Genomic DNA, 12,415 nt, shown 5'->3' with positions numbered 1-12,415 from the left:
GATGTGGTGCACAAGCACAAAAGATGCTTGGTATTTGGGATGTTGTTTCTTGGAGTGCATTGGTTGCGGGATACTCCAATGCAAGGCCAAGAAGCTCTATGATGTTTTCGGTGGATGCGAAGCAAGGGTGTTTCCATATATGCAATCACATATGCTCTAGACCGTTTTCAGCTGATGAGAAGTGAGGGTGTCTCTCCTGATGCAATGTTGTCTCAAGGAGTGCAGTGGTTGCAAGATATGTTCAACAGAGTGAGGTCAGGGAGACAGCTGTTTTCAGCAAATACAGAGAGACAACATCTCTCCAAATGCAATGATGTACACTTGCACCTTGAAGGTGTGTGGCATTAGACAAGATGCTGATATGAGCAAAAGAATTCATAACGCACAATAAGTGCTTGAGGGGCTTCGTGCCTAGGATGTCGTCTCTTGGAATGCATTGATTGCACGATAATCCCAACTTGGTTAGGGCCAAGGAACTCTGAGCGTTTTTTAGTAGAGCAAAGCGAGGGTGTCTCTCTAGATGCAAATACATATGCTCTAGGTTGTTTCAACTGATGCGAAGGGAGAGTGTCTATCCAAATGCATGTTGTTTAATGGAGTGCATTGATTGTGGAATATGCCCAATAGGGTCAGGTTCTTGAAGCTTTGGGCGGTGTTTGGTGAGTGTCTCTCTCTATATGCTTGGCCAAGAAGCTTTGGGTTGTATTCGGCAGATGGAAAGCGAGGGTGTCTCTCCATATGCAATCACACATGCTCTAGGCTGTTTTTGGTGGATGAGAAGCGAGTGTGTCTCTCAAGTTTTCTCAGGGAGTGCATTGGTTGCAGGATATGTCCATGGTTGAGGCTTCTAATCTCTATGGTTCTGTGTCTGTGTCCTACATTTTGCATATATCAAATATCAACGTGGCTTCTCAACGTTTGAAGGGTGATGACGTGTGAGGGTCGATTTGAGGATGGATTGTTCGAGTGTGGGTGGATGAATACCAAAGCGAAGTACCTTGCGAAGCGAGGGTGTCTCTCCAGATGTAATCGCATACGCTTGCATCTTGAATCTTTGGGCTGTTTTGTGAAGATGCGAAGCAAGGGTGCCTCTCCGGATGTAATCACATACGCTTGCATCTTGAATCTCTGGGCTGTTTTGGGCGGATGCAAAGCGAGAGTGTCTCCCTAGATGCAATCACATATGCTCTCCGCTATTTTCAGTTGATGCGAAGAGAGTGCATTGATTGCATGATACATTCAATAGGGTCAGATTAGGAAGAGAGGTATTTTTAGCAGATGCAAAGAGAGGGCATCTCTCCAAATGCAATGATGTACACTTGCACCTTGAAGGCATGTGGCATTACATAAGATGCTGATATGAGCAAAAGGTTTCATAAAGCACAAAAAGTGCTTGAGAAGCTTCATGTTTGGGATGTCGTCTCTCTAGATGCAAACACATACGCTCTAGGTTGATTTTAGCTCATGCGAAGGGAGTGTGTCTCTCCAGATGCATGTTGTCTCATGGAGTACACCGATTGCAGAAAGTGCCCAATAGGGTCAGGTTCAAAAAGCTTTGGGCCATTTTCGACGGGTGCGAAGCGAGGGTGTCTCTCCAGATGCAATCACATACGGTTGCATCATGAATCTTCGGGTTGTTTTGGGCGGGAGGGTGTTTCTCCATAAGCTTGGCCAACAAGCTCTGTGCTGTTTTCGGCAGATACAAAGTGAGGGTGTCTCTCTAGATGCAATCATATATGCTCTCGGCAGTTTTCAACTGATGGGAAGCGAGGTTATGTTGTCTCAAGTAGTGCATTGATTGCAGGATATGTTCAATAGAGTCAGGTCAGGAAGAGAGGTATTTTCGGCGGATGCAAAGAGAGGTATCTCTCCAAATGCAATGATGTAGACTTGCACCTTGAAGGCATGTGGCAGTACACAAGATGCTGATATGGGCAAAAGAATTCAAAAGTGCTCGAGGATCTTTGTGTTTGGGATGTCGTCTCTTGGAATGCATTGATTGCAAGATATGCACAACATGGTTAGGGCCAAGGAGCTCTGAGCGTTTTTCAGTGGATGTGAAGAGAGGGTGCCTCTCCAAATACAATCACATACAATCTGGGTTGTTTTCAATTGATGCAAAGCAAAGGTGTCTCCTCAAATGCATGTTGTCTCATGGAGTGCACTCACTGCGGGATATGCCCAGCAGGGTTAAGGTCAAGAAGGTCTGGGTTGTTTTTGGCGAATGTGAAGTGAGGGTGTCTCTCTAGATGCAATCACATACGCTTGCATCTTCAAGGTCTGGGCTGTTTTGGGCAGATGCAAAGCGAGGATGTCTCTCCAAATGCAATCACATATGCTTGCATCTTAAAGTTATGGGCTATGTTCGATGAGGGTGTCTCTCCATACGCTTGGCCAAGGATGTTTTTGGCAGATCCAAAGCGAGGGTGTCTCTCCAAATGCAATCACATATGCTCTGGGATGTTTTCAGTGGATTTGAAGCGAGTGTGTCTCTCGAGATGCAATGTTGTCTCAAGGAGTGCATTGGTTGCAGGATATGTCTATGGTTGTGTGTATGTGTCCTACATTTTGCATGTATCAAATATCAATGTGGCTGTTAAGTGTTGAAGGGTAATGACATGTGTGAGGGTCGGTTTGAGTGTGGGTGGATGAATGCCAAAGCGAAGAAGTAGCTTGCAATGAATGTGTGTGTGTGTGTGTGTGTGTGTGTGTGTGTGTGTGTGAGTGAGAGAGAGAGAGAGAGAGAGAGAGAGAGAGAGAGAGACATTCGAAAGCGATAATAGAGAAATGAGAGAGACATGTGTACTCATGAGTGAGCTTGAAGTATTGTATAAGATTGCCATTTGAGCTTGGGGGAGAGAGAGAGAGAGAGAGAGAGAGAGAGAGAGATGCGAAAAAGTGCAATGTGGGGGGTGGCTATTGTCAGACGTCGTCAGCTTTAATTTGAAAGTGCAGCATCGTCAACCCAACGCTCTCTCTTTTATGTCAAACCACGCTAAAATGGCATGTTGGTTTTGCGAGGCTCAAGTCCCGCTCCATGTTTAGAGTTTGAGCTTTCAAGCTAGCCCCCCCTCCCCAACTCTCTCTCTCTCTCTCTCTCTCTCTCTCTCTCTCATACGCGTGCCGAAGACGGAGTGGGACACCGGCATTTGAGCATGCATAAACAAGTGTCCGTTGTGTGTGTGCGTGCGATGGGGAGATGTATAAACACACACACACAAATGGTAAGAGCGAGCGAGACCTGCCAGAGACCTGCCGGTAGAGAAAAGAATCCCGAGCGAGAGAGAGAGAAAGAGAGAGCATTAAACTAAATTAAGGGAAAATTACCAAAATACCCCTCTAATTTGTGGAAATTCCCAAAATACCCCTCAAATTTCAAAAATTCTCAAAACACCCCCAATATTGTCATAAATTCCCAAAATGCCCTTCAAATTTTCCAAAATTCCAAAAAACCCCTAGTTGTGAAATCAAATTTCTCCGAAGATTAAAAAATCTGTAGCTTTTCATAAGAAGACTCATTGCTTATCAATATAAGATGCTAAATCCAGAATTTGAGTCGTTATGTAGGCTTTGGAGATGAATTGCTTCATTGTCTTTAGACAGAATTGCCTTTTTACCTTGATTATCTAATGCTGATTTTTGGAACGGAGCAAGAGGAGGCATGCCACTTGGCATCCATTGATTTGACGAACAAGGTAAATAATTTTTTTTTAAAAAGGAACGAGAGCTGAGCGTTTATAAAGCTCGCAGACTTTGCGAGGCTTGGCGGCGTTTTTAGAGAGAAAAGCATGGCGGCCAAGCAACTTATAGAGAGAGAGAGAGAGAGCTATTGTCTTGCTCCGCCATGTCTCAACACAGCAGAAGGTGATCACACCCTTCTTTCACATGCCTTCATGGGGAAGCCTTTTCTCCGGCTCTTGCCATTCTGCTTTCTGCTTTTTTCCTCTTCCGAAACCCCATTTTCGTCCTTTTTCCACGAGCGGCTCATGACACCAACATTCCCCTTGCAGGGTTTGGTAGTCCTGGCAGGCGCCGCAGCTGTAGAGGATAATGTGGTTGCCAAGTATAAGAATTCCTCCCTGCAGCATACACACATACACACGCATGAACGCTCATCTGAGGCATACTCCAGTTGTAAAGGGTGCGATGGCCGTCGACAAGCTGCGGAGCTGGACTCTTTGGTCTCTGTGGAGGCTTCATCAGCTCATACCTTTCATAATGTGAAAGCCTTAGCTATGGAAGAGGTCAAAGGAAGGTATTGTCTGGGAAGTGAAGAAGGACGTGACAAAGTATGAGTCTGTTCTTGCAAAGCCGCAGACCATCAGGGTTGAACTAGAAAATCTTGTGACCGACAAACTAACAGGTGTTTTCACCCTCACCCTTGATTTTTTTTCTGGGCATTCAAAATCCACAGACCCACCTGCAGATCTAGTGTTACCCTTGTCGTCATAGTCCCCTCTACCCAATGGCCACTGGTTCCACATCACAAACGACTCTTACTTACCCAGCAAAAGCTTTTTTGTCCCGGCCAATGTGCACAAAGCGGTGCTGGAAGTTTACGTGTCTTTTCACGGCGATGACGAATCTTGGTATATCCATCCAATGAATATATCAGAAGCAACAACCTTACTGGTGTTGCTGGAAATGGGCCTTTTCGAGAAGTTCAAGCTCGTCTCGATGGCCATCTTGTTGCCGCTATTTGGCCTTTCCCTGTTGTGTATACAGGGTGAATCATAAATCTGTACCGGCGCCCTGCAGCAACAATTGGAGCTAGCTTTTGACTTACCCACTTATGAGTTCGACCTGACTCCTTTTGTAGGATCCCTTGTGAATGGGGAACAGCGCTCTGTCGATTTTAGAGTGGAAAACACAGTAGGTGAATGGCTCATTCATGGGTCCCTTCATCTCTGGTTGGATGAAAATGCGACACAAACCAGTGGAAAGTTAGTCAGTTATTCGGCACCCTCTTACTCAACTTCTTCTAGATTGGACTTTACAGGGCTAAATGGGTCATTGCATACAACGGCCAACATAACTCTTTCGTACTAGGGTGTTGTGCTTTCCTTAGCTGGCAATTGTTCCGTGTCATCTTCATATGCTCTTGAGTACAAAAATATCCAAATCTATTTGAATAATTCTGCTTTGCAAACAACGAGCCAAACGATTGATAACAAAGGCAAAATCAAGGTGCAAGCCCCATCCAAGGTGGTCGTTCTTCAAGACTCATTTTACACATATCCCCTTGATTTGTCATGCCTCTATTATGAGGGAGCTAATAGCTCTTTGGTATTTAACTGCAACTTCAGCCATGCATTCAACAAGTAGATATCAATTTTTACCAATGCAGGCAGCTCTTTCTCCCTTTTGAATAACAGCCAGCAAGGTCAGGGCGAGATAGTTGTTGTGGACAGCACTGTTGTGGCAGGGCTCGGGGCATTGCAGCAACAATATCATGCTGAGGGCAGCTATGGATGCTACAAAAGAGATATAAGGACTCGGAATTCCACGCTCTTGTATGATGATTCTAGCAAGTTATGCTCTGTCTAAGTCTAGCAACAAAAGAATTCAATCTGTGCTATGTTAAGTTTGTAAAGCAGTGCCTAAGGCAACCATAATTGACATGCCAATTCTTACAAGTCGTGATCTGTGCTATGTTAAGTTTGTAAAGCAGTGCCTAAGGCAGCCATAATTGACATGCCAATTCTTACAAGTCGTGATCTGTCTGCTAATGGCCAAAAAGATTTGCTATCTATGTTTTCAATTGGTGAAGTGTATAATTTCCTTTGTTTCCAGATTTTGCAGATGTTGTCAACTGCTTGGAAGTAGTAAACTAAAGTAATGCAGCTTCTCTGTGATGCAAGCTTGTAGATGAGGGTGACAAAGGTTGAATAATGTTTGTGATGCTCAACAAAGGGACACGTTCACAATACACCACGGCAACGCAACATGAAATGATACATGTCTTCATAAAACATCGGTAATGAGTTCTTCCTTGTAAAGCTGTAGTATTTTTACCATAAGAAAGTCCCTCTAACATTGGAGGAGAAGCATAAGTCCCCCTTCAACACTGAAGGAGATAAAAGTGGCGGGAGAAGGGCACGCTCCCTACGATATTATTATAAATGTGAAGAACGGTGCCAACTCCACACCATACATATGTATGGTTTTTCTCTTTTTTTTAATGGGCACAAGCATCGTAAATGCACAAAATGCATCTCGTTTTGTTTTTATTATAATGTAGAACTATTTACATTCATACATCTTTTCATGCAAAATCTCATTTGTGATACGAGGTCGTAGAGCTTCTGGTGAAAGCTTTGAGGAGATATGTTAACGATCCATCAGCACAAACTATGCCATGAGGTAAGAACACACCATTATCACTTTTTGAATTCTTACCATATGCACAGTAAAGTAAAGTAACATATAATTTGTGGCAAATTATATGTCAAGCATGCAAAAATGGATCTCAATTATCAAAAAGGAATAAAGATAAAAAAATCTTGAACAATCCAACCAAAATAGATACAAGAGTATTTTGGGAATTTTTACAAACTAGAGGGGTATTTTGGTAATTTTCCCTTAAATTAAATTAAAAGAGTGTTGTTAGCCATGGTACTATCCGCGACCACGCGTAGAGATCCCGTTAGAAGTGGGTGCACGCCTGCGCGCGGTGTCCTCATCGGGAAACGCCCCCTCCTTCGACAGATCCTCCACCATTGCATCCACCAGCTCCGTTGTCACATGCTCCATCATGAACACATGTGAGTAGCGCTTGCCCTCCACATCCTCATTTGACAGCGAGTACTTCTTCCGCTTGAACCGCAGTGTCAACGCCAGCGGCGTTCTAGCCACATACAGATCCTCCTTGAGCACCTCATCTTGCAGATTGCGCAGGCTACTCTCCGTGTAGATTGCCATGTTTTCTAGATACAGGGATTTTCTTATTTGGTCATCATATGAATGCCGGGCTATGTTGTCCCACAAAAGAATTGCAGAAAGCCCATTGCGGGAGCCTGCGAAGGTCGTGTCTGGTGTGCCCATGTACTCAGGAATGTCCCGAGGACTCATCTGATACTTGGTTTTGGTCATGTACAGGCCACAGGGTGCTGGTACCCCTATCCATTTGTGCCCACTCATGGATATAGAGTGTACCATGGGTAGCCGGAAGTAAAAAATGGGGCCCTTCTTGTCCACCAAACCTCCATGATGGGCCATCTTTATATAGGGCATGTATGCCGCCCCCAGTGCTCCATCGATGTGAAACCAGTACCCAGTCATGATGTCTTCTTGTTTTGTGCCACTATCATCTTGCCAAGACACTTTCCTTTCAAGCAGACTGTACTGGAGCAAGATGGGCTTTAGCTTGTCGCAAGCAAGGGCAACATCGTCGTAGGCACCTTTGAAAGTGGTGCCATAGTTGAAGCAAACGATGATCGGATAGTAGCGCACCTTCACCCTTTTGCCATGCTTTGAAGTCCATGAATCGGGGTCCACCAAGATTTTCTTGCCACTAAGATAGTCTCGAGCATTCCACATGCCATACAGGTTGCCCTCGGTTGAGCCCATGGTGAGAATGAAGCCCCAATATGATTCAAGGTCTGTGTCAGAGTGTGGCCACTTTGCATGCCACAACTCGGCATAGTAGTCAAGCACGGCCCGCTCCATGAACTTGCTGTTGACAGTAAAGTTGCCCTCCTGAAAAGGGTCTCCAACGTTGTTCACCTGCAAGTTTTACAGACCAGCAAGGCAATCAAGGAAGAATTTCAAAACCTCTCACAGCATTTGTAAGTGATCATCCCAGGAAACACGTGGTTTTGTTTTAAGTTTTGTATTTCCTTTACTATTGTCCTCTCTGTATGTGTAAGTTGTTTGCTTGTTTCTGAAGGTGGTAGATCAGTGAGAAAGGCCAGCTATCCACCAACATCAAAGCTTAGCTGGGCCCTCTTGACCATGCAGCTGTGCTTAGTCTCACCATACACACACAACCAACACATTATTTTTATTTTAGAGTGTGAACCATAGAAACCAAGCATGAAGACCAAGAGAAGCCTAGACACTTTCGGCTGACACGAAAAGATGAGAACTAAAGGCTCGAAGCAGATGACTTACAGAAATTGACGTACGTGAGTATTCAAGTAGCTACCAAACTCTTCTTCATAGTTTAAGTTGCAGTTGGTTTGGTAGCCCAAGAGGTTGGACTTTTGCTGAGCATAGTAGTCCTTTGCGGTGGCAATAGCTCGGGCGCGTCTCCACTCAGGCAAGCCCCCTTGGAAGAGGTAGAAGATGTGGTAAGCATTAGGGATGCCCCAGGGGTCTGGGTAAGGGCTGGATTGCTCAGGCTCAACGGAGGAGTCGGTAGGATCACCATCCACATCCGGATGCTTTTCCACATTGATATTATCAAGGTACTCTGTGAGGGCATGTTTGGCGGCCTCCACGGCGAGGAGGCCCGACCGTGCAACATCGTCGACAACGGCATCAGTCGTATTTCTCTTCCAGGCGCGGGTTGCATCAGGAGAGCCATCAGCAGCAGCTACAAGGTAGCTGGGCATGCTTATATGAAGCTGGCCGTGGGTTGGAGAGAAGGCTTGTAGGGCTGTGCCGTTTATAGAGCCCCAAAAAGGTTCAGCAACGATGAGGTGCCAGCTGGAGCCTCTTCACTGGTGCGCATATTGGCAGTACTCAATACTTATTGCTACTGGATTCAGCATACAGACTGTGGCTGGGTGTCACTGTTTGTTTTATGGTGCTTGTCCGATCCCGTTCGAATTATCTCTGCACTCTGCAGTGATCTGCTCGAGCGAACTCTGAGAGTTGGAACTTGGGCTTGAAGTTTGATCTTTGAAGGCAGCGTTTGCAGATTTGTAGTTTGAACTTTGCAAGTTTGCACAGTAGAGGCGAAGCGACAATAAACTGAAAAAAAGACATGACTCGCTGACGTAATAGGAAAACGTGCTGGCCCGCTGGGCCCTGGCCCCTCCTCGTTTATAAATAACACGGGGTCCAGTTCGAGGGATCGACGGCAGGGGCAAGCGAGCGGCGATGCGCGTGATCTGGACCGTCGAATCGACGCAACGGGGGGGGGGGCTAGTATTTGATTGCGCGAAATCGCATGCTTTGCATCAACGCGCAGCAGCGCAGGCGGATAGAGCTCCAGGTTCGTGAGAGGGAGGTTGTGGGTTCAAGAGGTGCTCGCGACGGTTGGAACCCTCAATTTTTTATTTTAATGGGTGGGCGATCAACGGCCGATTGATTCTCAGCCGCTGATCCCTCGAGTCGCGCCCGTGACACTTATGGACGAGGCTGGCCCCTGGGCGTTTTCCCGTGCGAGAGGGACAGCCTACAGGTCACAGACAGACAGTACATGACTCACGCGGCTTGTTGTAGATGGCAAGCTGGCTGCTGGACCCTGGTGCTTTTCCACCATGCTATAGATGAAGAGTACCCTTGAGGGTCAGGGGGCAGGCTATCTGAGCCGTCCATCTGCTGCATATGACTGACAGTAATGTTTTGAAGAGTCGTTACTAGTTAGGCTGGGTTCACAAGAGGGCGGCGGAAATAGCAAAGAAAAAGACCCTTTTCCAGGTGGAAGAGCTTCATTTCCAACTCTTCCGCCATCCATCAGTTCACACAGGAGGTGGAAATAGAGAACCAACATATCTTCCGCCGCACCATGCATTCACACAGGGTGGCGGAAGAGAAATTTGATTAACATAAAAACCTTTAGAAAAAACACATATAGAGAAGCTACATTGAAGATGTATTAAAGGAATCTCATGAGATACAAGCTGAAAGAGGACATAAACATAATAAGCATGCCAATTCTACAATGAAAGGTTTCGTTGCAAAGCTCTACGTAGAAGAGGAAGAAGCTAATGATGATGATGCTTCCATTGATGATGAATCCATCTCTGCCAAGACATCATTGCCAAAGAATTCTTGTACATTGGCGCTTGCATGCTCTCTATACATTGTCCTAGCGAGATTGTCTCGCTGCTCTGAACCTGAACCAAAGTCATAACCTTCATCGCCTCCTTGAGCACGTTCCATTGCGTCCTCTGTTTGTATTGGCCTAGTAGCACATAGCTCCCTCAAGGAGCAGGCAGCTGTTCTCCGATCCTCTTCCCTTCGAACCATAAGTGCCAAGTCTGCTTCAGCTTCTCGTACCCATTCCATGTCAAAACTTTCTCCGTGGCAAATGCAAATGTTGTGGAGCACAAGGCAAGCAACAACAACATCTGGCACATATTTTAGATTCATGTCACATCTTTTCAGCAATATACGAAACCTTGCCTTCAACATGCCAAAGGCTCTCTCAACTGGCATCCTAGTGCTTGATTGGATGAAATTCCAATAGTACTTTGCATGTGACAATCCTTCTTTGCATCCTTTGAAGGGCACTAGCATATAAGGCCGTGCTGGGTAAGCGCAATCGCCCACCAAACAATAATTGCCCAAGTCACCTTTTGTACATCGTTGCCCTAGCTCGCTTCTAGTGAAGTTTAAGGAGTCATGGACTGACCCAGCCCACCCCACATCATAATTCCATATTGAACAATTTGGGGCCAGGTTAGCTGTAGCAGGATTGAATGAAACCCTTTGCGATTGAAGTAATCTACATGGTTGTCCCTTGGAGCAATTATGGGAATGTGAGAACCATCTATGGCACCAACTACAAAGGGAATGTGTCGTATTGCCTCAAACTCACTTGCCAGTGTGGCAAAACGCGAGTTTGAAGGCCATCTAATATAGAGATCCCTAAGGCTTGATGTCACAATTTCCCTAGAAAATTCATGGACAATTTTACACACTGTGCTTTTAGCACACCCATGGAGATCACCTAAGGGATCAAGGTTTGTTCCTGTAGCAAGCCTATTGAGATCCGTGGCCACTCTACTTTCAACACTTATGGCCTCCCTCATGTTTGTGGTTTGCTTCTTCAAGAAAGGAGCAAGCTTACCACAGAGGTAATGGAAAGTTTCTTTGCTCACCCGTAGACGCCGCTTAAACATGCGTGCCGAATATGCACCCAACAAATAGCCGTTTAGAAAATGTTGTGGCCTAGGGTAGGCCCAAGCTTTTCTAAGCTCATGCCCTCTCCTTCGATTTGCAGTCTTCTTATAATCAACAGAACGTGCCATGCATTGTGTCACATGGAGCCAGGATTGAACTAAAGCCTCCTCGTTGCGCATGTGTGATTCCATAAGCAACTCATTAATTGCCAAGCAACACAACCAAGCACAATGGAGTGCTAAGTCCTTGGAGAGAACCATCTTCTTCCTACAATACATTGTGAGAAATAGAGAATTCTTAGTACTATTATTATTTGTATTTGTCATGTGTGTATTCGTGTTCAAATAGAAATTTCATGGAAACAAAGTACACTAATCATCATGATAAAATGGGTTACAACATCATAAAGCCTAGATATCCTTGCAGAAAAACATTTCTATGCGTGCATAGCCAAAAATAGAGCATAAGTGCCGAAGACTTTGAGTTTCTCTACTTGTCAGCACTCCTAGCTAGGTCAAGATATCCATTCAAGGTGGCATGCATTCCAGCCAAAATGGAGATTCGCTCTCTCTCCAAGGCATGTTGTTCTTTAGAGGAGTCTTTAAGATGCTCCAAAAGTAGGTTCCTTGTGTTGGCCATTTGGGCCAATGACTCCTCGTACTTTGGAGCTGGGCGACGTGTTGAAGTGGTGGAGGCTTGAGCCTTCTCGGGCTCCGACATCTTTGCCTCTGAAAAAGCGCTATTGTCACCTCCAAGAGCAGTAGGATCTTGGGTGGTTGAGGAAGCATGACTAAGAGGTGTGACCGAAGCTCTATCATGGTAGTATTCATCTACCACATCATACCATTTGCAAGTCCTCTTCCTGTCATTGCCAGAAATGTTATTATGGACTTTATCTACCCTGTCAACCCAAAAGTCCCTCCACTTGCCCTTCCCTTTGTTGTCGTTGTCATCATCGTCCCCCAAGTCAACAACAACCTTCTTTTTGGTTGTCTTTGGCTTCTTCGATGGCACTTGGCTCCCTTGGGCTACCTCCTCATTATTGGTTGATCTCTTCTTGGATGCTTTTGAACGGCCTTTGGAAGGTTGAGAGGGGGGGGAGGTATATGGTTCGGAATTAGAATGGGAGGAGTGCTCGGACTAGCTTGTGGTAGCATAGGAGAATTAGGGCTTGAGCCACTTAGAGGAGGTGAGGGATATGGTGGTTGGTTGGAAGGGCGCATCATGAAAGGAGAGGTTGGAGATGGAGAATTCAACATGGCCGTAAAACCATGAGAGGGCATAGGAAATGGGGTTGAAATAAGGTTGGGAGAATTGTGGTTGAGAGAGAATGGTGTCATCGTCCTCTCTTTGAGAATCATGAAATTGAGGGGTGTTGGACTCCATGTCACCTTACCTG

The 12,415-nt window shown here is 45.5% G+C and overlaps 1 protein-coding gene and 1 pseudogene across 1 annotated transcript; one reads left to right on the top strand and one right to left on the bottom strand.

Moving 5' to 3' along the window:
* Positions 1-3,893: 3,893 nt before the first annotated feature.
* On the top strand, positions 3,894-5,673 carry LOC147460171 (peptide-N4-(N-acetyl-beta-glucosaminyl)asparagine amidase A-like; annotated as a pseudogene).
* A 945-nt stretch (positions 5,674-6,618) lies between these two features.
* On the bottom strand, positions 6,619-8,562 carry LOC147460170 (histidine decarboxylase-like). The gene is made up of 2 exons (XM_086511678.1): positions 8,127-8,562; positions 6,619-7,725 (listed from the first exon to the last, which is right to left on the bottom strand). Exons 1-2 carry the CDS (start codon positions 8,553-8,555, stop codon positions 6,619-6,621), a joined length of 1,536 nt encoding a protein of 511 aa, XP_086367804.1. The 5' UTR covers positions 8,556-8,562.
* Between the last annotated feature and the right edge of the window lie 3,853 nt (positions 8,563-12,415).

The sequence above is a fragment of the Adiantum capillus-veneris genome, chromosome 4, assembly GCF_014529385.1.
Source record: "Adiantum capillus-veneris isolate H3 chromosome 4, ASM1452938v2, whole genome shotgun sequence".
Lineage (NCBI taxonomy): Eukaryota > Viridiplantae > Streptophyta > Polypodiopsida > Polypodiales > Pteridaceae > Adiantum > Adiantum capillus-veneris.
This window is presented reverse-complemented; position numbering and strand designations above follow the sequence as displayed.